Below are 24,764 nucleotides of genomic sequence, written 5' to 3' on the forward strand. Positions count from 1 at the left end.
AATATGACTTTTTTTTTTCTAATAGTGTAGAGGTATTAAAAAGTGAACACATCCCCGCCTCTTGACTTTAGCGCTGGTCATAAACAACACTCAGTAGGCCAGCCAACGCTTTGGTACTTAGCTTTGAATCCCGCGGGTCTATTACCCATAATGCACCCGATATAGTTATATACTATATACTTGGTTGGATCAGAATTTCGGCATATCGCTGTATATATAGAATATTGACCAGTGGTAAACTCCAACGAGGAATATAAGAGATTAGTTTTTATTTGTGCTGCAATCCAATCACTTAGATTGCTCCATTTCTTACGCGGACAGGTAGGCCTTCCATATCACAAGTAATGATTTTGTATTTATCTTAAATTCAGTCTTTTACCTCAAGCAATGTAATTATTAGTATCTATTCATCCATGCATCCATTCATTTATTCCTGTAGAAATGATATTTATTTTCCTCGGTTCTTAGTGGTTTTTGACATTTACTTCATTCTAAAATATAAAACACTAGTCTTAAAGTGCCTATCACCCTTCTGACAATATTCTCAATATTGATTTTACATGGGGTAAGATGTTGAATAACCCGAAAAAATTTCATAGTTTGAGTGCGGCTTCTTGAAGTTATGAAGGTTTTTCCATGTCATATGCTAATGCTGTGACGTATGAGGAGGCATTTATGGTCATTTGTTGTTCCTCGTAATTCGAAACACCGGCTTCTATGGGAAAACTAACTTGCAATCATTTCTATAAGAGCAATGGGCAAAACGATGACGTATTTCAAATTGAATTTATCTGTACCAGTAGTGTTTTGTATATTAAATGATTACTCCTCATACGTCACAGCATTAGCATATGGCATGGAAAAACCTTCATAACTTCAAGAAGCCGCACTCAAACTACGTAATTTTTTCGGGTTATTCAACATCTTACCCCATGTAGAATCAATACTGTGAATATTGTCAGAAGGGTGATAGGCACTTTAAATATTACATCGCACTGTGTTTTTTTTTTTTTTTTTACATTAGATGTTAACAGTAATTTTAATGACATTCTTGTTGTTATTCAATAGGTAACACCGCTCTTCAAGGTAAGAGAGTAATCGAAAGTTTATAAGAAAAATATTTAGAAAGCGTCAACCACCGCTGGTAACGCGAATTGACTGGGTCAAAATAATTTTAAAAATATGCTAATTCTCCACTTTGAACTGTCCCACGATACATTGCGGCTTTCGGTAGTAACCAGGGAAAAGCTACACAAAGGCTTATCAGAAGATGTTGTTAATTAAGAAACAACCAAAAATAACAACAACAAAAAGAGAGTAAAGTTTGGATTTAATTTAGAACGCCTTCAAATATGAAAAAAGAAAAAAATAAGAGAGAGAGAGAGAGAAAAAAAAAGAAAAGCAACAGAAAACCCCCTTTTTATCAAACCTTATTATATATTGGAGAAATAGAAAACGCGCGCGCGTGCTGTCTGCTTTCATAAAGCACGCGGGGGTTGGCAGAACACGAGAGAAGTCTTAGGAGAAGCGCGACGCGTAGCGGAGTGCTTCTGGACACTTCTCGAGTGTTCTGCCAATCCCCAAGTGCTTTAGGACTGCATACAGCAAAGCACAGCAAGCAAATTTTTTATTTCTTTTATAAAATACAAATTACAATAATAGATAGGAATGACGCAACGGAAAGTGCGCGAGCATGCAATGTGCTCTTATGAAGCACGCGCTCCAAACCAATCAGAACGCGACTTTCATAACAGCTATTTTATATTATATGATAATACTATGCGTGCTATGATTGGTCGAAAAGCATGTTTGATGAGAGTGTCAAAACACGCTGTCTTCATTTTAGTGCGCGCGAGTATTGCAACTGTCAGATTTTAATTATAATCTATCGCGCGCGCTCATTGGTCAGTTTGAATATGACGGCACGTAGGGAGAATTTATTTAGGCTTTGCTTTTTTTTCGATCTTTTCGCGCGTTTTTTGTTATTTTATAAATCAAATCAAAAACAGTTTTCCGTGTTTGATACTCTGATTAAAACACGCGGGATGTCGAGAGAACACGAGAGCGGCGTAGGAAACCACGCCGCGTTAAATCAAACCTCAAAACATACCATATTTTTTCCTCTATCTGGTGAATGATTAGAAACAATTTCCTTAAGGCATCTATCAAAATTACATTTCTTGAAAGAAAAATGCATTTTTTTCGGAAAAACGAGACTAAACACTTCGTAGGTCTTCACATCGTAGCTAAAAAAATACCATACTTTTTTCTTTTTGGCGAGTTAATAGCAAAAATCTACTTAAGATATCTACTAAGAATATATTTCTTGCAAGAAAAGGGGATTTTTTTTGTTATTTAGTGCGCTATAACCTACCTTTTATCACCAAAAACACTACACGAATCCGCCATCTTTTTTTACATTCTCGCATGGCTAAATTCCTGTAAGATGCCAGCCACAATGGCCGATTCGATCACGTGACCTCTTAGTGCAAGTCGCCTATTTAGAACTCGAAAATGGTGTATTGAAAATCCCCCCAAAAATTCATTCTTCCACTTTGGATTACTATTACGATAGGCGAAAAATTTATTATCACGGCTGCTAATAAATTATGGCTTTGGAATTATGCCTTCCCCAATTCGCCTAAGTGAGTGACCATGAAGCAATGTTTCCAAGTCGAAGTTACAATTGATGTATTTATGCAATTATAATTAATTTAACGGTACAGCGTTTTTTGAAGAACAAAGGGCACACTTAAATTGGAGCCTCGCTTCTATTGTGTGACCCCCCACCATTATTTTCTTATTGAATCTTTCTTTATTTTAAATATATTTCATTTTTAAATTTTGTATATTTTTAAGGGTGGAAGTAATTAAATAAATAGATCAATAAACCTCGACGTGGAGTCGTTGTACCTGAAACAAAATCGGGAAAGTTTTATAGTGTTTTGGTTGTGGATTGAGTGACTGGGCCTAGAACTATTATTATTGAGATTATTATTGAGGTGGTGCATTTTAGCGGAGCTCCCTTCGGCCCGCGTGAGCGAGCACCTTACTTAAGAAAAAAAGATAAACCATCGAGCTGATTTTTCATGGCTTGGCTGACGTCACCTCCGTCCTTACGTCCGTCCGTCCGTCCGTGTACACAACACAGGGATCCCGCTTGATGTCAAAGAAAAACTACTCGTAAATCCGGCTCTCAAATGCACAAAAAAAATAGTTTTAGGACAAATTATAGACAAACAACAATTAACCAAAAAAAACTTTCATATAGTCAAACGTAGTCAAGTGTTTTGCAAGAGGTCAGGTGTGTGTATTTTTATTTTTTTAAATAACAATAATATGTTATTTAATACTGATTTTGACAAGAATTTTTATCGACAAATCAAATAATTTCTCTCAAAACTTTTAACATTTCTATAGATAAGCTTAATTGATTTTGATGCTGGATGAAATATAATCCGGAGAGCAAATATTACAACAAATATTCGTCCTTTGTTTAGCTTTGTAAATCTTTAACAATTGTTTTTAACCAACTATCGTATGCTTTTCGTTCAAGAAAAATACAGCTTTGTTCGCCTCCTATAGCAGGGTCCCGTCGGCAAACAAAAGAAGACTTTTATTCAATAATTTTATATCTTTCTATTGATAATTTATTTAAATATTGAATGAAATATAAAATTGTACTAAATATTCAACTGTTCAGTATTTCGAGCTAGTATCATAATATAAATGATCTGGAATTTGTGTCATGTGTTGAAAGATGTTATTGTATGAAGACCTTGTCTTTCACTTTAAAAAGCTACTAAATATTCAAAAACATCTAGAAATGCCAATTTCTGGCAAGGAAATTCATCATTTTATATTTTGCATTGCATTTTGCTTTATTTTTCTATTTTGTCTCAAGTTGTCTTTTAACAAGTTTATCTGAATAAACTTGGTTTTTCGAAAACTTTTCGGTTCGTGATCCAGTTCCGTATCTTTCTCGCGCATGAAAACAGATGGGAAAAAAAAAAAAAAAAAAAAAAAATCGAATTAAAATCGAATCTCAAAACCTAGTATTTACAGCTTATGTTTTCAGGCTTATCGAAAAGTAGTTAAGGCTTACACAAAAGGAATAAAAATATTTTATTGAAGAATTAGGAATCAGAAAACTATTTTGAACTGATGATACATTTGGTTTTAACGTTCAGGGCCTTCATTTCACAAGTTTAGTTAACCAATGATTTTCAGTCAATCAGTTTCTCTCGCTGATGTTACCTAATCATTTATTTTCTTAATTTCATTGCGGTAAGAATATGGTTCTTACAAAAACCTAAACTCCTCATGGATAACCAAACATTGTTATGTAAAAGAGGTAAAAGTAAGCTTATGTTTTGCACACCTTTTCTTTAAGCAGTTTTCTATTCTGTCTTTATATGCCGTGTTTATTTGTCCATAAAAGTATAGGAAATCTCCGAAATTTGGATTTTAATGAAAGACATACAAAGTAAATTTCACTAAACTTGACATTTTGTTGGATTATCTATACTTATCTTTAATGTTTCAAGTAAAATTAACAAGGAATTCAAAGCGTAAAAATGTCAGTCGGTCATGGAAAACTTTGCAGAAGAATTTTTCAAGAACAAGACTAGCCCCTGAGGTGGACGGTGGTGGGTTGTGTACACGTGACAAAATTCCTAAGTGGGAGAGTACTAAGGTCGAAAACAAAGACTCGTGCGAAGAAAACATTTTTTTACTTCATCGTTTCCCTTACGGGGGACGTTTTCTTCATCTCGATGGAGAGAAAAAATTGAATATTTTTTGCCCGATGGATTTTATTTTCATCTTTCAGTTTTATCTAAATTGGCCTCCCTCTGCTTTTGGGAGCTCCGCTTTTAGGCATTGCCTAAATATATATATATTGCATCATAGCTGCCATGTTGGCTGACGATAACAAGGATTACTCATTAGCTTCTATTATTAGATCAACCAATAAAGCGGGTGTTTAATTGATATTTTCATATTAGGGATTTTTGAGTCGTTGAGTCCCTTTTTACATTTTATGATAACATCTACCATTGAAAAAGTATTGCTATCTTTTGGCAATTCCTAGGAAATCCTGTGGACTGCAAGATTAGTTATGGCAAACAGAAACCAACTCCACAAATGTTCCCTGTCCGTGGTTCGCCATCAAACGTCACATGGTCTCCAAGGTTGTCTTCTATTGATGTCGTCTTTAACCAGGATAACGTTAATGGTTCTATTATCGGTAAGCTTTTCTATCATTTTTTACATGCATATGCAGGTTCTCGTTTATAACGAGTAAGATTTGTGCTTTGTTAAATACGAAAAATCTAGTCGGTTTAGTGATTCTCTGTTTAAATTTAAAAGATAATAGGACGTTTGCATGTTGGCGTAATTTTACGCCTACTACCAGAAACCCTTGCACATATATCCAGTTATAAGTGCAAATAAGGGAAAAAATAGTCGGTCTAAGTTAATTAGTTCATACTTGACACGGTTTTCTTTGTAATTTGTAGGGCTTTATATCCAATATTACCATGGTCAACTCAAGGCTAGGACTATATCTAGATGTATACCTTAAATATCTAATACTTATATTTATTATATAATTACCAATGAAATATCTATTTTTCTCTATTTCGAAAAATTAATATCTTCACAAGTGAAAATAACATGTTATTATTTCATACGTACTAAGATTTATCCACGATAAAAAGCCCGCGTAAAATTCGTACCAAATATGCATTCAACCAATCAGAAAAGAGAACGACTATTTTTCACTCTCGTTCGTCCAATCAGAAGCGTGAACGATTGTGCTTCATTTTGGCATCCGAAATATCAATCAAAAGATACTCGGCGAGCGCGAGTTTGCACTTGAATGACAAACATGGCGGAGGAAATGCCGAGATTTGCACTCTTAGAAGGAACGGTAGACGACTTTATCTATGAACAAGAAAACAAAAACACACAAGCTAAGACCAACAGAGATGTAAAATTGCTTAAAGTATTTCTTCAATCCAAGAAAGAGCACAGGGAAGTTGAAAACATTCCTCCAGCTGAGCTCAATGAGTTGCTGAGCGAGTTCATACTTACCGTTCGTACAGTAGAGGGAAAAAATTATGAGCCAACGTCCCTCCGAGGCATGATTGCTAGCTTTGAAAGATTTTTAAAGCGCAAAAACTACCAAGTCAGTATTATCAACGATTTGGCATTTGAAAAAACCCGTAAAACCCTGCAGTCTAAGCAAAAAGAGCTAAAGAAACGAGGCAAAGGTAATAAGCCAAATGCATCAGTGGCATTGACAGAAGATGAGGTGAAAGTCCTCTATGAAAAAGGTCTCCTTGGAATTTCAAGTCCTGAGGCGCTTCTTAACTCTCTTTGGCTGAACAATACTCTTCATTTCGGACTTCGTGGGATTCAGGAACATCACAGTATGTGCTGGGGCGATGTGACTTTGAACAAAACAGCGGGTGGCGTCGAGTATCTAGAATACAACGAAAGGCAAACGAAAACACGTACCGGCGCAAACGCAACTGATGTCAGGCCGTTTCCACCAAAAATGTTCGCCACGGATGGCACTGAAAAAGATCCCGTCAAAGTTTACAAACTGTTTGCATAGAAAAGGCCCGGTAATACGAAAGAACGAGACAGTCCTTTTTATTTGGCCGTAAATAACGTTAAAGTCAGAAGCGCTTCCTCAAGCAAACTTTGGTTCAAAAGCAACAAGGTGGGTGTAAACAAACTGGGCGGGTTGATGAAAGAGATGGCAGAAAAAGCTGGCATAGAAAATCCTAAACTTAGAAATCATAGTGGAAGAAAAACTATGGTTCAAACATTAAGCGACAACGGAGTTCCACCGGCCCATATAGCACAGCTTTCCGGCCACAGAAATCTAAAAAGTATAGAAAATTACAGTTCGCTTTCTACAAAACAACAACAATCCATGTCGAATATGCTGGCAAATATATCCAACGAAAAAGTGTTGAGCCTGCCAAACGCAACTTCCGTCCAAAATCCAATTGAAAATGCTGGATTTAGTTCCCTAGCACAGCCTCAGCAATCTAGCAGCAATACAGGTCAACAGTCAGTAGCATTATTTAGTGGAGCTGTTATCCAAGGAGGACAGTTTTCAATCACAATAAACACTCTGAATAAATCGCCAACCATACCATCCCAAGAAATCCGTCCACAGAAAAGAATTCGTGTATTATATAGCAGTTCTGATGAAGATTAAATTGAACAAATTGAATTGTAAATTGATTTTACTTTGTGTCTGTTATTTTTACATCAAGATTTAAGCTAGCTTTTAGTCTGTTGTAAACAAGTTTTCACTTGAAGCTCGTATATAGACTTCATTTTCAAACTTGAGAAATTATAATTTCAAGGACACTTCATAAATAAATTAAATTAATCTATATTTATCTATTTATTTATGTATAAATATTTACTTTATTTCATTTGTTTGCTTCATTCGTTTTTCTAATTAAATTGTTAAACAGAAATTGTCGTATTTTTTGCATAATGTCAGTGTGTGTTATTGCACTCGAATGGCTTCCTGCCTGCGGCGCGGCCGTAGATGCACGTACATAAAAACCCAGAAAATCTTAGTATGTATGAAATAAAAAAATTACACCACGGAAAGTGCCACGAACGATTTTTATTCACTCGTTGCTACGCACCAAAAAACTCACTCGTTCGCTGCGCTCACTCGTTCGTTTTTTGGTGCTGCGCAACTCGTGAATAAAAATCGTTCGTGGCACTTTCCGTGGAGTAATCTCTATTTTTCACACGTGAAAATAACACCATTGCGATGGCTATTCAAAAATACACGGAAAGAATTGCCTGAAAAAGCCAAAACATATTTTCATTGATCATAATTATATAATGAACAGAATATTACATGGACGCTTGGAGATACGAAATTTATCTTCTCGTGTTGAAAATCTCTTCAATCTTTTCAACACTCGAAAATAAATTTCGTATCTCCGCGCGCCCATGTAATATCCTCTCTATATACTATTACTTATTTTTTAACCAGGTAACGTTCCGGGTATAAACCTCTAGTCTTGCTAATCTAGTTGCTTCAGACGAACACTTGACTACCCGCCTATTGTGTCTGATTAAGACTGGTGATTCTAGTCGAAACGTCGACTTGTATCAAAATATTTCTTGTGACTTATTTCTTCTACTTGCGCACTTTTTTGTTCAGTTAATTAGCACCAATTGTCTTACTGTTAGCGAAGAAGATTATTATAATAGGGGGAGTCATGCAAGTAACGCCATTATTGATGAACAACTCCACATTTCCTCACCCTGATTCGAAGGGACGTAGAAGTAAACTACTATTGACAAGAAGAAATGCTGGAGTGACCATGCAAGCCCAGTGTCTGACTTCTACTAAGGATTTCTATGATATAGTTATCTGAAACATGGGAATTTTAAGAGGAAATGAAAAAAGTCGCAATCGAGCAATGTACCTGGAAGAGGAAATAATGATGTACGGTGTACAAAATCTCAAAACCATAATCCTCTTTTTTTCTTTTCGAGCTACGATGGCAGAAATCCCTAGAAAATTTTCAAATCATAACGCAATATTTCTATTTTGTGTTAATAGATATTGCATCCGGCCTATTCGAAATACCCTTTAATGTTCCGACTAAAGCATTGGTCACCTTCATTATACCAGATCTTGAGACATTCACAGCCTGTGTTTGGATGAAGACGAATGATACAGTAAACCAAGGAACTCCCTTCAGATACCATGGCACTAATGCCACCGGATTTGGGTTGATCAATTACAAGAATATAGCCATAAGGCTTATGGGCAAAGAAAAGTAGGTTCTTAATGATGAGACGCATTTGATTTTAGTAATTTTGTAAAACGCTCTCCTCCCACCTCTGCGGGGTTCAATTTAATCCTTGATGAAAACGTGGAAAGATTGGATGTATTTCTCACTCTCACGTTTGCCCCACCCCCAAATCACCATCTTAATTATTTTCTGTTTTACCCCTAATTCAAGGAACAGTAATGTATCAGCCAACGATGGCAGATGGCACCACCTTTGTCTCGTTTGGACCTCAAAAGGAGGAGTTTATCAGATGTACAAAGATGGAATGTTCGTGATTCAGGGTAACGATTGGCATAAAGACCAAAAGATACCAGGTAGGTTATGTGCGAGCATGCTAAATGTCGCTTCTCGCTAGCAGCCAGCTGATCTGAAATAATGACCTGGAAATGACTGTAAAATGAGGTGTCATGAAACATGCGAAAATTGACCAGGGAAAGAGACAAACATGCCAGCCAATGCAATAAAAATATAAAGCTCATGAATTATTGTGTCACAGTTATCAAGCGCATATCAGTAACGATATGTTTTTTCATTTGGTGGTCCCGAAATTTGTTGCCCCGTTCATCATCAACATTGCTTGTCTTTTTTCACACCTATAGATGATAAATGTGATGCTTTGCCTGCGTTTGTGTAAACCGACATTTGTGTTAACCAGGCTTAAATGGGACCACCATCTTTCCCTAGTCGTCGATTGATGCCTCCATATGCCTGTAGGCAGTTGGAGCTGGTTTTAGAACTAACGTTTTAAATTCTGCGTGCAGGTTATAGTACCTTGCTAGTTGGAGCAGATAACTTCGTTGGAAAGATTAGTGGAATGAATGTATGGACAGTAGTTATGGGCCTGTCAGAGATAGCTCAACGCGCAGTAGGTTGTGGTAAAGAAAGAGGTGATATTGTATATTGGTCAACATTCAGAAACCAAGAAGATGTGGTTTATCCGCCAACCTGCCTTGATGTTGGTGGTAATTATTTGGTGGATAATATTTGTAATAAACCTAATTCATCTTAGAGCAATAATGTTCTCCCATTTCATCGGACGAAGTGTTTCAAACAAAGAATCATATTCTCATGATGTCACGTGGTCTGGGTAAACATTGCTCGAAGACGAATTAGGTCTATTGTTTTATTTATAGTTATTTATTGTTTGTTTGTTGCAATCTGCTATATTTCCCAATCTTTTTATTTGCTTATTTTATTCCAGGTAAAGGATATCTTATAACGCTAAACTCTACCAAGCAAACTGCAAGCGACTTAATTAGCAACGTCTTCAACAGCCCATTAGCTGATTATTCCATTAGCTTTTGTTTTTACTTCCGGTACATGGTGATTGGTCACTCAAATGCATCTCTTAAGATATACCGATCTGATCTAACAGATCTTGATACTAATACGACTAATGAAGAACTTGTATGGGAAGCCGTGTCGTCCGAAACACGTATACCTTTGTGGTTATTTGGAACCGTGTCTTTTAGTGCTTTACGGACATTTAAGGTAGAGAGAGTCGATCTTTAAACATTCTTTGTACAGCTTATAATAATAAGAATAATAACGGGGTGATTTGTATCTTTGTTAGTAAGTAAGTATTAATGCCTCCAGATTGGAATTCAACAGGTTCTTTTATGTCCCCCATATTTACTGTAGGTTAGGAAGGGTTGGGAGACAGGGCCTACGGTTTTAAGTCCTTGTCCGAGAAGACTTGAAGGTCTAACCATCTGCAGATATAATTAGAAAGGCAGCACCTTCTCCTCAGTTATTTTAATACCCTGAGTGTTGGTCCGGCCGAAGCTTGAACCACGACCTCCCGCACAACAGACCGACGCTCTTACCAACTGAGCTAGCCGGTAGCTCCTCAAAAGAGAAACAGACCAAAGTCCATTACGTTGGTGCAACCAAAATCCCTTGAGATATGAATAACAATGAAATAAACGCTATGTTTTCTAATCTAACAAGAGAAGCTAATGAGACATGCGCATGGTTTGTTATCGTCGACCAACGTGGCTATGACGCAACATGCTACCCAAAAATTAATACTGAGCAAGAAATTATCAGTATTTAATAAGCAATCAAACATGCACACAATCATACATGGGAGCCTTCAAGCAGGCAGGCAGGAGGCATGCATACAAAGAAAAATTTCTTTAGTTTCACGCGAATAGTAATTCCTACGCTAATAGCAAAGCCAGCAATAAAATCTCACCCTAATCAGTTTACTTGCCTAAAACTCTAACCCCCCCCCCCCCCAACCTTCCCCCTTCCCCACGCCTTTTATTTTGTTTATCTTAAAGCATTGGACATGACATGTTTTTTGTTTGGTTTAATTTCAGATCAAGGTCAGCGCAACTGTAGGTCCTGGTCAGGGTTCTATTGGACTGGCAGGATATTTCGCAAAGCCTGGGTATTGTCCATCTTTTAGCAAATGCGAAATAAGAGGTAATTTGTGTACAGCAGATTTTTGAAAATACATCGTAGCGATATTCGTAAAGCTAATTTGTAGCTAAAATACATTATAAAACTATTTTTAAATTTCACTTTTTGATTGATCGAAAGCGAATGCTTTATGAGAACACATCATGCGCGCGCGGTTTTTTATTTTTTCATTAGTTTGATTTCGTTCTTTACTTCCTTTAGGCTGCCAAGTGCAGTTGGCGAGTCAATCAGGGACATTCACATCCCCTTACTTCCCTGATTTATATCCAAATAACACCCGATGCCAGTGGTTGATAACCCGGCCAAATGGGTACGTTATTCGCTTGAAGCTTCTTGCCTTTAAATTACAAGATAGCCAAAGCTGTGGAGACGATTATGTTGTGGTATACGATGGCTCTTCCTCCAGTTCAAAAATCCTGGGAAGATACTGCGGAGATTCGTTTCCTCTTCTACTGGAATCCTCTTCTAATTCTCTTCTTATAGTCTTTATTTCCGACAATGAACGTCGTTTATCTGGCTTTAAGATGTCCTACACTTCTCACAGTATGTTTCCTCTTAAAATTACTTTTCTTTATATGCTTTTTAACATGAATTGCTAACAATGAACTAAAAGCACACGGAAATAAAGGACAGCAGCAACAACAAAAACAGCAGCAACGATAGGAGTAATTAAAAAAACTGCAGCAGCAGCAACAGCATCAACAACAACAGCATTAATATTAACCACTGCAACAGCATGCAGCAAAAACATCAGTAGCACCAAAAGAAACAACATCATCCACAACAACAATAACAACAAAAAACAACAACAGAAACAAGAGATGCAGAAACAAAAAACAACAACAAACTTAGTAAGAATAGTAAAAAATTTTTCATTTTCTGCTGCGAGCGTGAGTAAACTTTATAGGATAGAGCTTTTATACGCAAAAACATTGCGGATAATAGATTTATAATGTCGAGTTCACGAGACACCAGGGATTAGTTTTAAGCGAGGTAGTGAGTAAACTGTAAAGTGATAGCATTAAAAAGGCAACACAACAATAAACAACAGGAGGAACAGCAATAGCAGCAGCTTCTGCAACAAATGGACGAGCTGTACGAACAACAGTAACAACAACAAAAGCATAAACCTAAACAGTAGCAACAACAACAACAACAACAACAAGAGTAGTAGTAGTAACAACCAAAATTTCAGTAACGAAAAAACAAAAAAACACAAAAAAATACCACACACAATAATAAATAGAACAATAGCAATATAAAACTTTCAATTCAAATTCAGTAAAATACAATTTACCATGTTGTTGTTTGTCTTATACATTTCTCACACTCTGTCGATAAAACTTACTCGAAATCCTATCCTTGCATCTATCCTCAGCAAAAGAAATAGAAGATTGCAACTTTATTGAAAGTAAGTAGACAACAGCTCCATGCTTCATCTTTAAGTTATATATATATATATATATATTGTTTTACTTTGGGCGAAATGATAGTCCAATTTTAGACCACGTATCATTCTCTTGAGAGTAAGATTCTTTGTTTGCGTTGTATCCATATTTCTCTGTTCTCTTATTTACAACCATTAAGCAAAGAAATGGCACTAGGGAGTGACAAGTGGTCAGAAATCCAAGGTAACTTAGAGGCCTGGGATTATTTGTATCAAATTATCTGCTAATTCTGGTTACATTGCTTTGCTTTTGCTTTTTAGATTGTCCATCCAGTTGTACCTGTTCGGCTGTACTAGGAAACCCTCCACCAGTTATGATAATCTGCAAGGGATTGACAGCGATCCCGAGGAAAACTCCAGTCAACACAATTGCAATGTAAGAACACTTTATTCCAGAGTTAACTCAGAATTTTTAACCATATAGGTGGGGCGCAGCCATTACTGCGAGCACAGGAAGCTCAAGCAATTTACTTCTATCGTATTAGAAAGGAATGTATATGGAAGTATAAAAATTTCCAGATTAATTTATCTAGTTAGCTTACCAATTTTCACGTGCGTGTTCTTGTTGCTGCTCTGAATTTGTGTCTGTATGCGATTTGGGACTAATCCTACGAGTTTTAGCCTTTTAACCGCACGACGAATATGAATAATAAGGACGGATAAACTGCTTTTGTGGGGAATAATTTTTGAACGGGTTTGGTATCTTTGCCTAGAATTTTTTTTTATAAACTTTGATCGTAATGTCTTGTAAGGCGTCCATGGGGAAAATCAGTATACAGCTAATATGACGGCTGCCTGTCAGCCAAAGATAAGACATCAATAGCAGATATCAGAGTTACACTCTACTGTCTTCAGACAATTGTTGCATTTGTGTCAGTTTCTATACATTTCATTGTATTGACCCAAATGCCTCGACTTGAAACAATTGTTTGCAGGCAACAAAATAGAGTGTAACTCCAATATCTGTTATTACCCTTACCATAATAGAAAAACAACCAATTGAAACTCTACGTATTATTCGCCATTTTCATTTTCTTCTGCCACCTGAACGAACCATAATGCATAGCGATTCCAGATGACTGTAATATTGTATTTTCTAAAAAAGTAGTCTATTACTTCTAACAAATCTCCTGTTTTATTGATTAATATATTTCTGATTTCTACAAAAAATAGGATGATCACTAAGAACCACCTGTCACGGATAGAATACAGTATTTATTCCGATCTTAAATACATGTAAGTGAAATGTAAAGCTTGAGCATTTTAGTATAGTAATCTTCTCAACAGGGAAAAATAGCGTCAGCCACAGTGGTGTGTATGTGTATGTGGGGGTGGGGGTGGGGGTGGGGGTGGGGGTGGGGGTGGGGGTGGGGGTGGATGGATTGTACCATTTCCCGCCAATACTGCACGCGCAAGCATTTCATGTTAAGAATTTTCCGCCATGTCCACAGCTTTGATATTTTTTCCACAGTAGTGACTAATTAAAGAGATATAATTTTATCGCAATGGCGCGCATGTTTTTATTTTCCCTGGTCAAGTTTAGCAGGCCGATGACACCTCGGTTTTGCAGAGACATCGTTTCAGCGTCGCTATTTCAGATCAGCTGTTTAGAAGAGAGGCTAAAACAACTATGAAAAAAATGTTTTAAATAGAATCTTAAGAAAGGTCACTTTACTAACATTGACACCTATTGTCTTCAGCTTCACCCCAAAAGTCATAAGATTTTGACGTTCATCCTTATTTCATAGGGATCTTAGTCATAACTATATAATGAGTGTTACACCGTATTCGTTTACTGGACTCAAAAATATGACGACACTGTAAGTATTATTGATTCTGTTGTGACGATAATTGGAGATAAAAGACAAATACCCCGTCCTAACCAAACTAACCTTGATTAGTCGTTAATCTGACGTCCCTCGTGGTTTGACCGCAATCTTTAAACTACATTTAAACAACCTCCACGAGGTAGTCTAGCTAAACAAGGTTTGAAACTTGGTAGGTAGCCATACGCGTTGTGTGAACGGCAACTAGTTAAACTAAGCAACTTTTAAACACGTTTAGAGGTCTGGTGTGAACAGGGATAATAGTTTTCAAACCTTAATTCTCATTTTCATCACTTTTTTTTCTTTTCTTTTGCTTTCTTTTCTTTCTTTTTTCTTTTTTCCTTTCTTTCCGGATTCGTGCCAAAAAAATTGAGAATTTTAGAGGTAAAATTAGAGAGTCTTGGGCTGAATTTTAAAATTCAGAGACATAAGTCATCCAAAATGTTGATATCGATTTTTAATAATGACATTCTGTTTTTGCCTTTGTTTTCAATTTAGACGATTGGATTTCAATTTTATTAAGGAGCTTCAGCCAAACGTATTTACTGGATCATCAAGGCTACAGAAGCTGTAAGTTCATTGTTTTGTTTTTCGTTTTTTTTAAAATATACTTGCTTGTTTGTACATTTTCTCGCTGTTGTTTTACGAAAAATCCAGATTAAATCAGCAAAGAAGTTCCGAAGAGCCTCTCAGTTGTTCGAAAAAGAACAAAAAACAAACAAACTCGGGCGAGGACATCACACCATGGAGATCTCTTCAGTGTGCGACCAGTTTAACAATAGAGGATCCAGGGGACGATCCAAGACGATCATGTTTGTGACGCTCAGTAAAATAAAAAAAAGCCTTGTCGTTTAAATGAAGAGAATATTCAGGAAATTGAGTTTGTTGAACCCCTTTCTTACAATACTGGATCCGCGACATATTTATCTATTTATTGCATAAAGGACAGCGATGGTCATGTGTATTTATGGCATAAAGGACAGCGATGGCCGTGTGTCCTTTCGATTCATTTTTCGTCCTTGCATTGTTGTTGTTGTTGCATAAACCTGGAGTAAACGAACCTGGTTTTTTTTTTCTGTTTTACAAACTTAAGGCTATGTTCTTTGGAAAAATAGTCTGGGTTTTAAACACAATAACTGGGGATTAAATCTAGAGCAGTTATCAAAAACACGTTTCCTTTCTATCAGTGATTTAGGTAGTAATCTTTTAAGCACCATAAAGGACAAGTCATTGTATGATCTCCAAAATCTTCAAGTCCTGTAAGTATACAATCGATTATTCAATTTGGTAATAAATACGATCTTCGTCTAATATCATGCTAGAGGACTACTGAAGCATTCAGTACTAGGCTTTGGTTAAGATTGCAGCAACTACCTAAAACGCGTAGCCTTAAAGCTACTATGATGTTTGGTATCTAACCATACCATTCACATCACAATAATTGTAAATTCGTTTTGTTATTGGTCGTTAACAGGAGTCTCCGATCCAATCAAATCAGCCATATCGAGAAACAAGCATTTAAATTTGTCAAGAACCTAACACATTTGTAAGTTTATAAACCTTTCGTTGCCGATGGCTGCAATTACAATATTGTCTTTTTTAGCTTATAAAAGGATTATAATTCTCAAAATCTGTTCTAAACCTGATTTAGATATCTTCAAAACAATCTAATTGAAGCCTTACCCGATGGAGTTTTTGACAGCTTAGAAAGTCTCAAAGTTCTGTAAGTACTATATATTGCTTCATCAGAAACTAGACTTCTGATAGCTTGCAGCGCCGGTTTGTTTACATCATTTCAGACAACCTGACTTTCCTTTGAGAATATGATTCTTTGTATCATTTTCATCCAAACAAACAAACAAACAAACAAACAAACAAACAAACAAACAAACAAAAGATAGTACCAAAGGGAATGACATGTGGTCTGAAATGGGCAACCAGTTATTATCAAGATAAAGAGGTCTATTGAAGACGTCATTTCGCAAATCTCGTGGTGACACCATACCCACCATCTTGTTTGATGATTTTAAGCATAGGGATTTTCAACCAGTATTATAAAAAGGAGTGGTTTAATAATGTTTGAAAACTTGTGTTTCAGGTATTTGAACAACAACAAATTGAAGAGAGTCTCAAAGAATACTTTCAGAAACTTGAGATATCTTGAAGAACTGTAAGTGAATTGAAATCAGGGGAAACTACGCAATAGTGAAATGCAACTCGATCTCTTTTACTGGCCCATCACATTGCTAGCTAGGCTAAAAATAACTCGCGCGCTGATTGGTATTGGCTGTGACGTTGGGCTTTGCATGATACGAATTTTTTTTTCGGGGACTAGCTTGATTTATGGAATTTAAGCTGGTTAATTCTGCTTTTATGGACAATTTTAAGAAAATAATGAAACTTTAGTAATAACAGCCTAAAATCAAGGATTTTTTGAGAGTTGCACTCCCCGGATTGAAATCCATTCTCAAGTTTTGTGTTGCTTAACGTTATTTGGAAATGCAGTCCCATACAGAAGCGATAAATATTAGTGAGTGGCACAGTAAGAAGAGCGTGAAATAAGCTGTTTTTAAAACTACAGTTGTCACTGTTTCAGGCCCTAGGAAATTACCCTCTGTATTCGAGAAACATATGTAATGTGTGGGTAGTGATCAGTATCTAAGTTGGAATTATTAAAAATATACACCCAATATCCACCAACATGGTGACAAGACACTAAATGTTCCCTCTTGGGACGAGGAATGGCAGTAGCAGTAGCAAATTAAACCACATATTCTTTGATAGATATCTCGATGAGAACCACATTCAAAGTATAGATGAGACGACGTTCAGTCACCTGCAGAACCTACGACTACTGTAAGTTAAGCTATATATATATAAGTGAAACGTTGTGCGTATTTTTAAGAGAACATTAATATATAGGTCATATTTTTAAGTAATGGTTTAAACATACCCTTCCCCAACCCCTGTCTCTCACACACACTCAATTCACTCCATTCAATATTCTATGCACAAACGTCTCAATCAATATGGTGATTTTTACGGAAGGAGGAAAACCCAGAGAACCTGAGCTAGAGCACATAAGCTCGAGCTAGAACAACGCATCAAACAACTCTACTCACGGGTTGGGCAAGCAGGGCGCGAGCCAACGACCCCCAAGCACGAACTCGACGATGTTTAAAAGACGACATATTAGGAGAGTGCATCACCCATCCAACAAAACAATTTTCAAAGTATAGCATGAGCTTTTGAACTCTACATTTTGCTTGCAACGCGATGCCTGTGATTTCCATTTTAGAGTCACTGCATTAATTGTGTCATAGCTTAGAAAAGAGGAGTGTTTTTTTATTATAGATGGCTTACCAATTATGTCGGTCTTTCTCAACAGCACACTAGATCGCTTCGTCTTCTGCTGCTATGCTTACAACTCCATGTTAAACAAGGGTTTAACATGTATATCGCCATCATCTGCCTTCTCGAGCTGTGACGACCTGATGAAGAACAAAGCACTCCAAGTCTTTATCTGGATTCTTGGGATCCTTGCCTTTGTAGGGAATATCGGTGTTATTATCTGGAGGCTAATCGTGAAGGAGAGAAACCGAGTCCACTCTTTTTTACTTACAAATCTTGCGATATCTGATCTTATGATGGGAGTGTATTTACTCATGATTGCTATAAAGGATCTTGAGTGGAGAGGCGTATACTTTAAGAATGACCTTCAATGGAGATCAAGTCGTGTATGCCAGCTTGCAGGAGCACTCTCTGTCATTTCCAGTGAAGTTTCCGTCCTTATATTAACAACCATAACCGCGGACAGATACGCAACTATTGTATTTGCTTTCAAATTCAAAAGACTTAAAATGAAATCTGCTGCGCTTGTTGTAACTTTGATATGGATCTTTGGTTTTGTGATAGCATTATTCCCCATGTTGTACAGTGACTACTTTTATGATTATGATGGGCAAGTGGGCTTTTATGGAAGGTCAGGCGTATGTCTTCCTCTACAGCTCTCTCATGAACGATTTCCTGGCTGGGAATACTCTGTAGCTATCTTCATTGGTTTGAACTTTATCGCATTTAGTTTCATTTTAGTTGCATATATCATAATGTTTTGGAAAGTCCGAAGCTCTAGTCGTTCTGTTCGATCAACTCAAATGAACACTGAGTCTGCATTAGCAAGAAAAATGGCGTTCATTATCTTGACTGACTTCTGTTGCTGGATGCCAATTATTATCATCGGAGTGTTGTCGTTGCTAGGGAAATTTCCAGACCCAGAAAAACTTGCTTATGTGTGGATTGCGGTGTTTGTTTTACCAGTGAATTCATCGATTAACCCTGTTTTGTACACGTTTTCGAATTGTTCTTTAAGTGACAAAAAGGAATTTATTGCAACTTTGATCAAACGCCGTGTTACACATCCTGTGTCGCTAGGTACGTATTGGTTTGTCATAGGCCTATTTATGCACCTTATTCTCAAAATATAGTTGTTAGTATGTGGTGATTGATGCAGTAGGGGGCATATTGTCTTTTCAAAATCCCTCGCATTCGTTATCGCTTCTAACCAACCCACCAACCCACCAACCCACCAACCCACCAACCCACCAACCCACCAACCCACCAACCCACCAACCCACCAACCCACCAACCCACCAACCCACCAACCCACCAACCCACCAACCCACCAACCCACCAACCCACGCGACTAATTATATCTTCTTGACAGGCACAGGTTTATCAGATGTTAGTCATATCCCAATGACGAACTATAGATCAAGTATTATTCCCGATACTTCGATTTCCGCAGCTGTGACCCTTGCATCCCACGGCCCAGGCACTCTTAAAGGATCAACCAGAAAACCCAAAATCAACCTTGTGAAGACAAAATTTTTTGAAGGGGATTTCTCGCACTCAGTTGTAAGTATTCAATTTTTTTTTTTTTTTTGTGCTTAAAAAATAAACATAATACATTCTAGTTTAGTTTGAGTACAAATATATTTTTGCTTTTTTAATGTCTTCCTTATATATGGAATTGGTTGCGAACAAAAAAAGCCAATGTACCTCGTTTTTCGAATTGAAGCAAATACGACTTAGAAAGGTAATTGAGATACTGAATATTTCTTTTGAGGTCTTTTATCGAAGTTTTAAAGAAGAAAACGAAAAAACGACGTTCTTATTCAAACACTTTTGTAATAACGAGAGAGCTGAATGGAATCGTGAAGTTGAGGTCATCGACAGACTAAGAAAAGATGGAGGTCACCCTAATATAATAAAACATTTATGGCATTCACCAGGTAAGATATATTAAGTCAACAAATGATTCAAAATAATGATAAAACGTTAAGTATTACTGAAATGATGTAATAACTTGTAGGCTGCCGGACTAAAGTTTAACAAGGGCTTATAGAAATATCATTAAGCGCCGGCATTTCGTAACAATCTAGTTCTCTGTAACCTAAGCAAGCCTGTAAATAGTCCACCAAAATATTGATATGTTTTGAGCTTCCTTCGTTTCACTTTATTAAAGTGCAGTTTTTTTTCTTCTTCTTCTTTTTCCTTCTTTTATTCAGTCCAAGAAGCTCCAGTCTTGATAGACCTCACGAACCTCGAGTCCGTGCAGGAGCATGGATTGTAAGTTTGTAAAAAAAAGTTTGTCAATATCAAATAGAGGCATTCCACTATTACGGTGATGGCAGCCATGACAGGAGGCAGGAAAAATAGATCGATACTTGCGCGCAATGCTTGAGTGTCTACACAAACAATAGGTAGTTTTCCAATTGCAATTACAGATATAACAACAAACACGAATTCATTAGAAAATTTTAATTAGTTACCAATTTTTTTCTTAATGTACTTTTAGAATGCTTTGATTCTAAGATTAATAATTACAGTTCTCAGCAATGTGTTTCTGTTCCATGCTGTATATTAAAAACACATTTTAGCTTGTCTGAAGTAGCAGTAACTAGGGAAGTAGAACAGTAAATGTGGGATCGTTGTATTGAGTTGTATTGTCTAATGTGGTTTATATGAGAAAGAACTCAGCTTCGCCTCCTTTCAAAACTGACATCACCTTATGGTGCAAAGTCTCTATACTTAAATATTACTCTCTTAATTTATCTATTGGTGTTTTCGCCTTATATTAAGCTATTCTAGTATAACCTGCTATACAAGCTCACCTACTATTGTTTAAAAACTCAAAGCGCATACTCAACATACAATAAGGCAATAAATAATCATGTGATCTGTCAATGCAGGGTCTTTATTGGGTACGAATAATTAGAATGTACTCATTGGTTAGGGAAGTGGGTCGGCAAATTCAATTATGTGAAGAGTTGTTTTCTTGTTAAAATGTTACAGTTTGATTTGCTACGAATTGGTATCCTGTACCACTCTTGATGAATATATCAGTAAACCGGAAGCTGCTCTTGTTACTCAAATCGTACTAACCGTAGCAACAGACGTCATCAATGCACTCTCATACCTTGAACGGTGTGACCTGAGACATAATCACGTGTCAGCTAAAAATATATTGGTCAAAGAGACCGTCATGGTAAGAAATTGTCAAAGGTTAATTTATTCTTGGTATATATTTAACAGTTATTCCACTCACTCTCGTCGTAAATGGACTCATAGCTGACGAGACCTCATAGATCACACTGGATTACAAGAAAATATCGCTATTTTAAATAACTGATAAGAAAGATATTTTAGAAAACGTGTCAATAACTGCACGAATGAAATTGAACCATGTTTTGGTTTCGTAAACTGAGCAATCTTGCAGTCTAACGGAGCTGTTAAATTGCTTTAAACAAGTAATTAGCTCTCATTTAGCCATGCTTTAGTTATGTATGTATTTGTTAAATTTAGAAATGTTTTTCAGCTGTTCTAGAAACGAGCAATTTTTTTATTGTTATTAATTTAAAAATATATGATTTGTTTTGTGTGTTGTTGCTAGGTTCTTGTTTGTTCATCCTCAATGTTTTCGCGATTTTCTTTTCGCGAGAAAAGTAGAGTTAAGTGTCTATTTTAAAGTAAATAAAGATTAGCGTTTCTTACCACCAAATACTTTTAAGCCATTGTCATTTCCCTCGGGGTGTTTTTTGGTGTTTTTTGGTGTATTTGTTCGGCGGCCATTTTGAATTTTCTCTTCTTATGCTATATGAGCTGATAGGTATAGAGTAGTCAATAAGAGCGCGCTATTGCTCTTATCCAGTGGTTGTCTATATAATAAATATATATTACTTTGGGCGTATATATCTTGTTTTCCCATTTCGGACCACGCGTTATTCCCTAAAGTAATTTTTCTTTCTTTAACGGCTGCGCATGAAAAGACACATGAATGAGGTTAAAAATCAATAAACAAAATTACTTATTTTCAAGAGAATGAAACCTATTTTGAAATATGGGTTGAACGTTCCCGCAAGGTAGAAAGGACAATTGTTTTTATAGTGTGGAATATGAATAGCTTTTTTTGGGAAGATTGTCCACATGTAATAATCTGTATTTTAAAACAATTTACTTCTAAAGATTTGACAAAGCTTTAAAATATATTAAGTAAATTTTTTGCACTATCAATAAATATATGTTTTTACCTAGGTTCCTTCGCTACGGGCAGTTTTGGGTGGATTTGGTCATGGAACCTTCGTCAATTCACACAAGAAAACAACCGCACGAGAAGAAGATAAACCAAATACTGATATCGTACAATACGGGGTACTGGTGGAGCAGCTACTAAATCTTTCCCCTAATGCTGATCCAGATCATCAGGTAAAGGTTTATTTGGGCCTTATGCATTTTGATAGACGGCGCAATCAGTAAAGAGTTGCTGCGACCTCAAGATTACAACGTTAACACGTTCCTCTTAGATGCGCGCGCATATGAATTCCATTGGTTTTCGTCCTCGTCAATCACATGCGCGCTCTACCAGAATAAAAAATACCACTAGTCTAGTGGTCAACTGCTATATCATATCCAATTTTAAGTCCGCTTCGAATTATCCAGCTTGCAGACCTTATTCATCTTTATACAGCAATCTTAATCTTTGATTTTCATTGCAATTCTCTAACTGATATCCTTAAAAAGTTCTTTAAATCCATCTCTGATGTACATTCTTACAATACCAGACTCTCTTCTTCTCTCTTCTGCGCCTTATAGTAATAAACAAAGAGAATAGTCAACAAGGCAAAATATTACGTCCAAGCTAAGGAGATTGAACACGTTCCTTTTAGATGCGCGCGCAAACGAATTCCATTGGTTTTCGATCAGGATATTAAATGACATTAGTACAGTGGTAAACCATTAAGTCTGATTTCCCCCCTCCCTCTTCAAAAAAGCAACTCTTCCCTCTTAAATTCTAATAAAATCTTTCGGGAACTTCTTCATTTGTATATTAAGAGATCTCCTCGGAAGTAATGTTTTGCTCTTTTCATATTACGTCCCATTCCCCTGAGTATTATTTCTTTGTTTGGATTTAAATGAAACAAAGAATCCTATTCCCAAAGGAATGCCACGTGGTCTGAAATAGTCAAAATAAGCCTAAACTGAAGAGATCTATATCTGTCCGGGCTCTCTTTTTATAAAATTTATAATGTCGTTAATAATAAATTTAATCTAAATTTGCGTTTTTGCTTTTTGCTTTTGTTGGTTTTTATGCCCCAGTAGTGGCTCAATTTCTAGCAGTTTTTCTCCTGGTTCTCCGATTTTCCTTCCTCCAAAAAAATCAACTCGTAAATTCCAATTCGATATAGGCTTGCTAGCCACTGTCTAGTAAGTGCTACCCTCGTAAAAACAAGGAATTCCACCTTCACTTTAAGAAATCAAGGATAAAGATTACTATAACATGCTAAGTTTTAAAATAGAACATGGGCTGAAGAAAAATATTTTGTTTGTGACGGGAAAAATGCTTGTAAAGCTTTGTTGTTTTGTTTTCAAAATTCATTTTAATTCATTTGGTCTACTAATAAATATTTTCCCCGTCACAAACCAAATATTAGGGACTTTAAGATTCGCAAAATCTACGACGGCGACGTCAGCCTGAAGTGTTAATAATTTCTCCGATCTTTGGGGTTCTGTTCATTGCATATTTTATTCAGGACATTGTAAGTAAAGTAAACTCATTCACGGGGAAGGCAAACTTTGAATGCGCGAAACCCCAATGTAAAGTCGTTTACACTTCCGTTAGACGTCGCCGACTAGATTTTGATTTTGCAAATATTAAAGTCCCTATTCTCCTACAGCACATGAATAGATTTGAAAATATATTTATATATATTTAATTTCTCACAAAGATTAAAGAAATTTCTACAAAATGTCAAGAAGAATCGAATACTTTGACTGCGACAGCCGTGCGCAATATGATGCAGGAGGTCTGGGATGGAACTGGGACTTGGGACACTCTTCTGTGAAGTGCCACGTGATTTTGTGCTACTGTTTGTATTGCATTGATCGAGATAACTGTATCGACCTGATGCAATATACACTAACGTCATTCAGATAGATAAATAACTCTAAAATATAAATACAAATATCTGCTCTAAATAAGAAAATGCGTAATGAAGATTACTTAATTATAATTAAAAAATGGGACTTTCGGTAGCTAATCAAAATGCGCATGTAATCATCGTTGCAGAAGGCCTTTGATCAGTGACAATAGCGTCTAATTTCAAGAATAAATATTTCAGATGAAACAAGTTATAAAATTTAAGATCTTTAGCGAATTTTAAGCGTAAGTTTTGCTTTCCGTTTTGCACGCGATTGCACTTTCATTTTGACTATACGTTCATGATTGCATTCACTCGGACTTCTTAACTTGGAATGAAATTCAAGAAAAGTACTGGATACAAAGATTTACTCCCACGAAACGTTAGTGAAACAAATTAAGATACAAGAAGTAAGAGATATAAGCCTTAGAAACGTACGGTTTCAAGATCATATTGCGGTTAATTAGTCATATATCTTGGAAGCTGTGAATATACAGCGGCACAGAGCTCATGCACCTTATATCCCATGGGACCAAACATGATCATTTTACCTCGGAGATTGTTAGGAAGCCCGAGTAATAAAAGCCTTTATTGAATGTTGGGTGCGTCAGAATGTGCTGAAACATATAATGTAATAATAATAACAATAATAATAATAATAATAATAATAATAATAATAGTAATAATAATAATAAATTAAGTTGCAATATAGTGGGATTTATTTAGACCATGGAAT

The 24,764-nt window shown here is 36.3% G+C and overlaps 2 protein-coding genes across 6 annotated transcripts in view; both read left to right on the forward strand.

Annotated features, from left to right (window-relative positions):
• Positions 1 to 24,737, forward strand: part of LOC116295577 (uncharacterized) — a 63,746-nt gene extending 39,009 nt beyond the window's left edge. For 3 of the 5 annotated variants that reach the window (XM_089039710.1, XM_089039708.1, XM_089039712.1), the window contains 25 exons: positions 1,069 to 1,086; positions 5,093 to 5,248; positions 8,618 to 8,837; positions 9,024 to 9,166; positions 9,614 to 9,814; positions 10,054 to 10,343; positions 11,177 to 11,282; positions 11,481 to 11,822; positions 12,658 to 12,690; positions 12,988 to 13,102; positions 13,900 to 13,962; positions 14,475 to 14,546; positions 15,051 to 15,122; positions 15,740 to 15,811; positions 16,027 to 16,098; positions 16,204 to 16,275; positions 16,651 to 16,722; positions 17,337 to 17,408; positions 17,941 to 18,983; positions 19,276 to 19,466; positions 19,678 to 19,843; positions 20,120 to 20,180; positions 20,907 to 21,099; positions 22,146 to 22,316; positions 23,837 to 24,737. In XM_089039710.1, the coding sequence (XP_088895836.1) occupies positions 1,069 to 1,086; positions 5,093 to 5,248; positions 8,618 to 8,837; positions 9,024 to 9,166; positions 9,614 to 9,814; positions 10,054 to 10,343; positions 11,177 to 11,282; positions 11,481 to 11,822; positions 12,658 to 12,690; positions 12,988 to 13,102; positions 13,900 to 13,962; positions 14,475 to 14,546; positions 15,051 to 15,122; positions 15,740 to 15,811; positions 16,027 to 16,098; positions 16,204 to 16,275; positions 16,651 to 16,722; positions 17,337 to 17,408; positions 17,941 to 18,983; positions 19,276 to 19,466; positions 19,678 to 19,843; positions 20,120 to 20,180; positions 20,907 to 21,099; positions 22,146 to 22,316; positions 23,837 to 23,953 (4,133 nt within the window). In that variant the 3' untranslated portion in view covers positions 23,954 to 24,737. The remainder of the gene's footprint in view (positions 1 to 1,068; positions 1,087 to 5,092; positions 5,249 to 8,617; positions 8,838 to 9,023; positions 9,167 to 9,613; positions 9,815 to 10,053; positions 10,344 to 11,176; positions 11,283 to 11,480; positions 11,823 to 12,657; positions 12,691 to 12,987; positions 13,103 to 13,899; positions 13,963 to 14,474; positions 14,547 to 15,050; positions 15,123 to 15,739; positions 15,812 to 16,026; positions 16,099 to 16,203; positions 16,276 to 16,650; positions 16,723 to 17,336; positions 17,409 to 17,940; positions 18,984 to 19,275; positions 19,467 to 19,677; positions 19,844 to 20,119; positions 20,181 to 20,906; positions 21,100 to 22,145; positions 22,317 to 23,836) is intronic. The other 2 variants (XM_089039709.1, XM_089039711.1) reach the window with 2 other exon arrangements.
• LOC148905293 (uncharacterized protein KIAA1958-like) lies at positions 5,712 to 7,238 on the forward strand. Its single transcript, XM_089039716.1, has one exon. It carries the CDS (start codon positions 5,882 to 5,884, stop codon positions 6,620 to 6,622), a length of 741 nt encoding a protein of 246 aa, XP_088895842.1. The 5' UTR covers positions 5,712 to 5,881; the 3' UTR covers positions 6,623 to 7,238.
• Positions 24,738 to 24,764: the final 27 nt, after the last annotated feature.

Source organism: Actinia tenebrosa, unplaced genomic scaffold (assembly GCF_029948245.1).
Source record: "Actinia tenebrosa isolate PJP-AT-01 unplaced genomic scaffold, QUT_ActTen_1.0 PGA_scaffold7__59_contigs__length_16204524, whole genome shotgun sequence".
Classification (NCBI taxonomy): Eukaryota; Metazoa; Cnidaria; class Anthozoa; order Actiniaria; family Actiniidae; genus Actinia; species Actinia tenebrosa.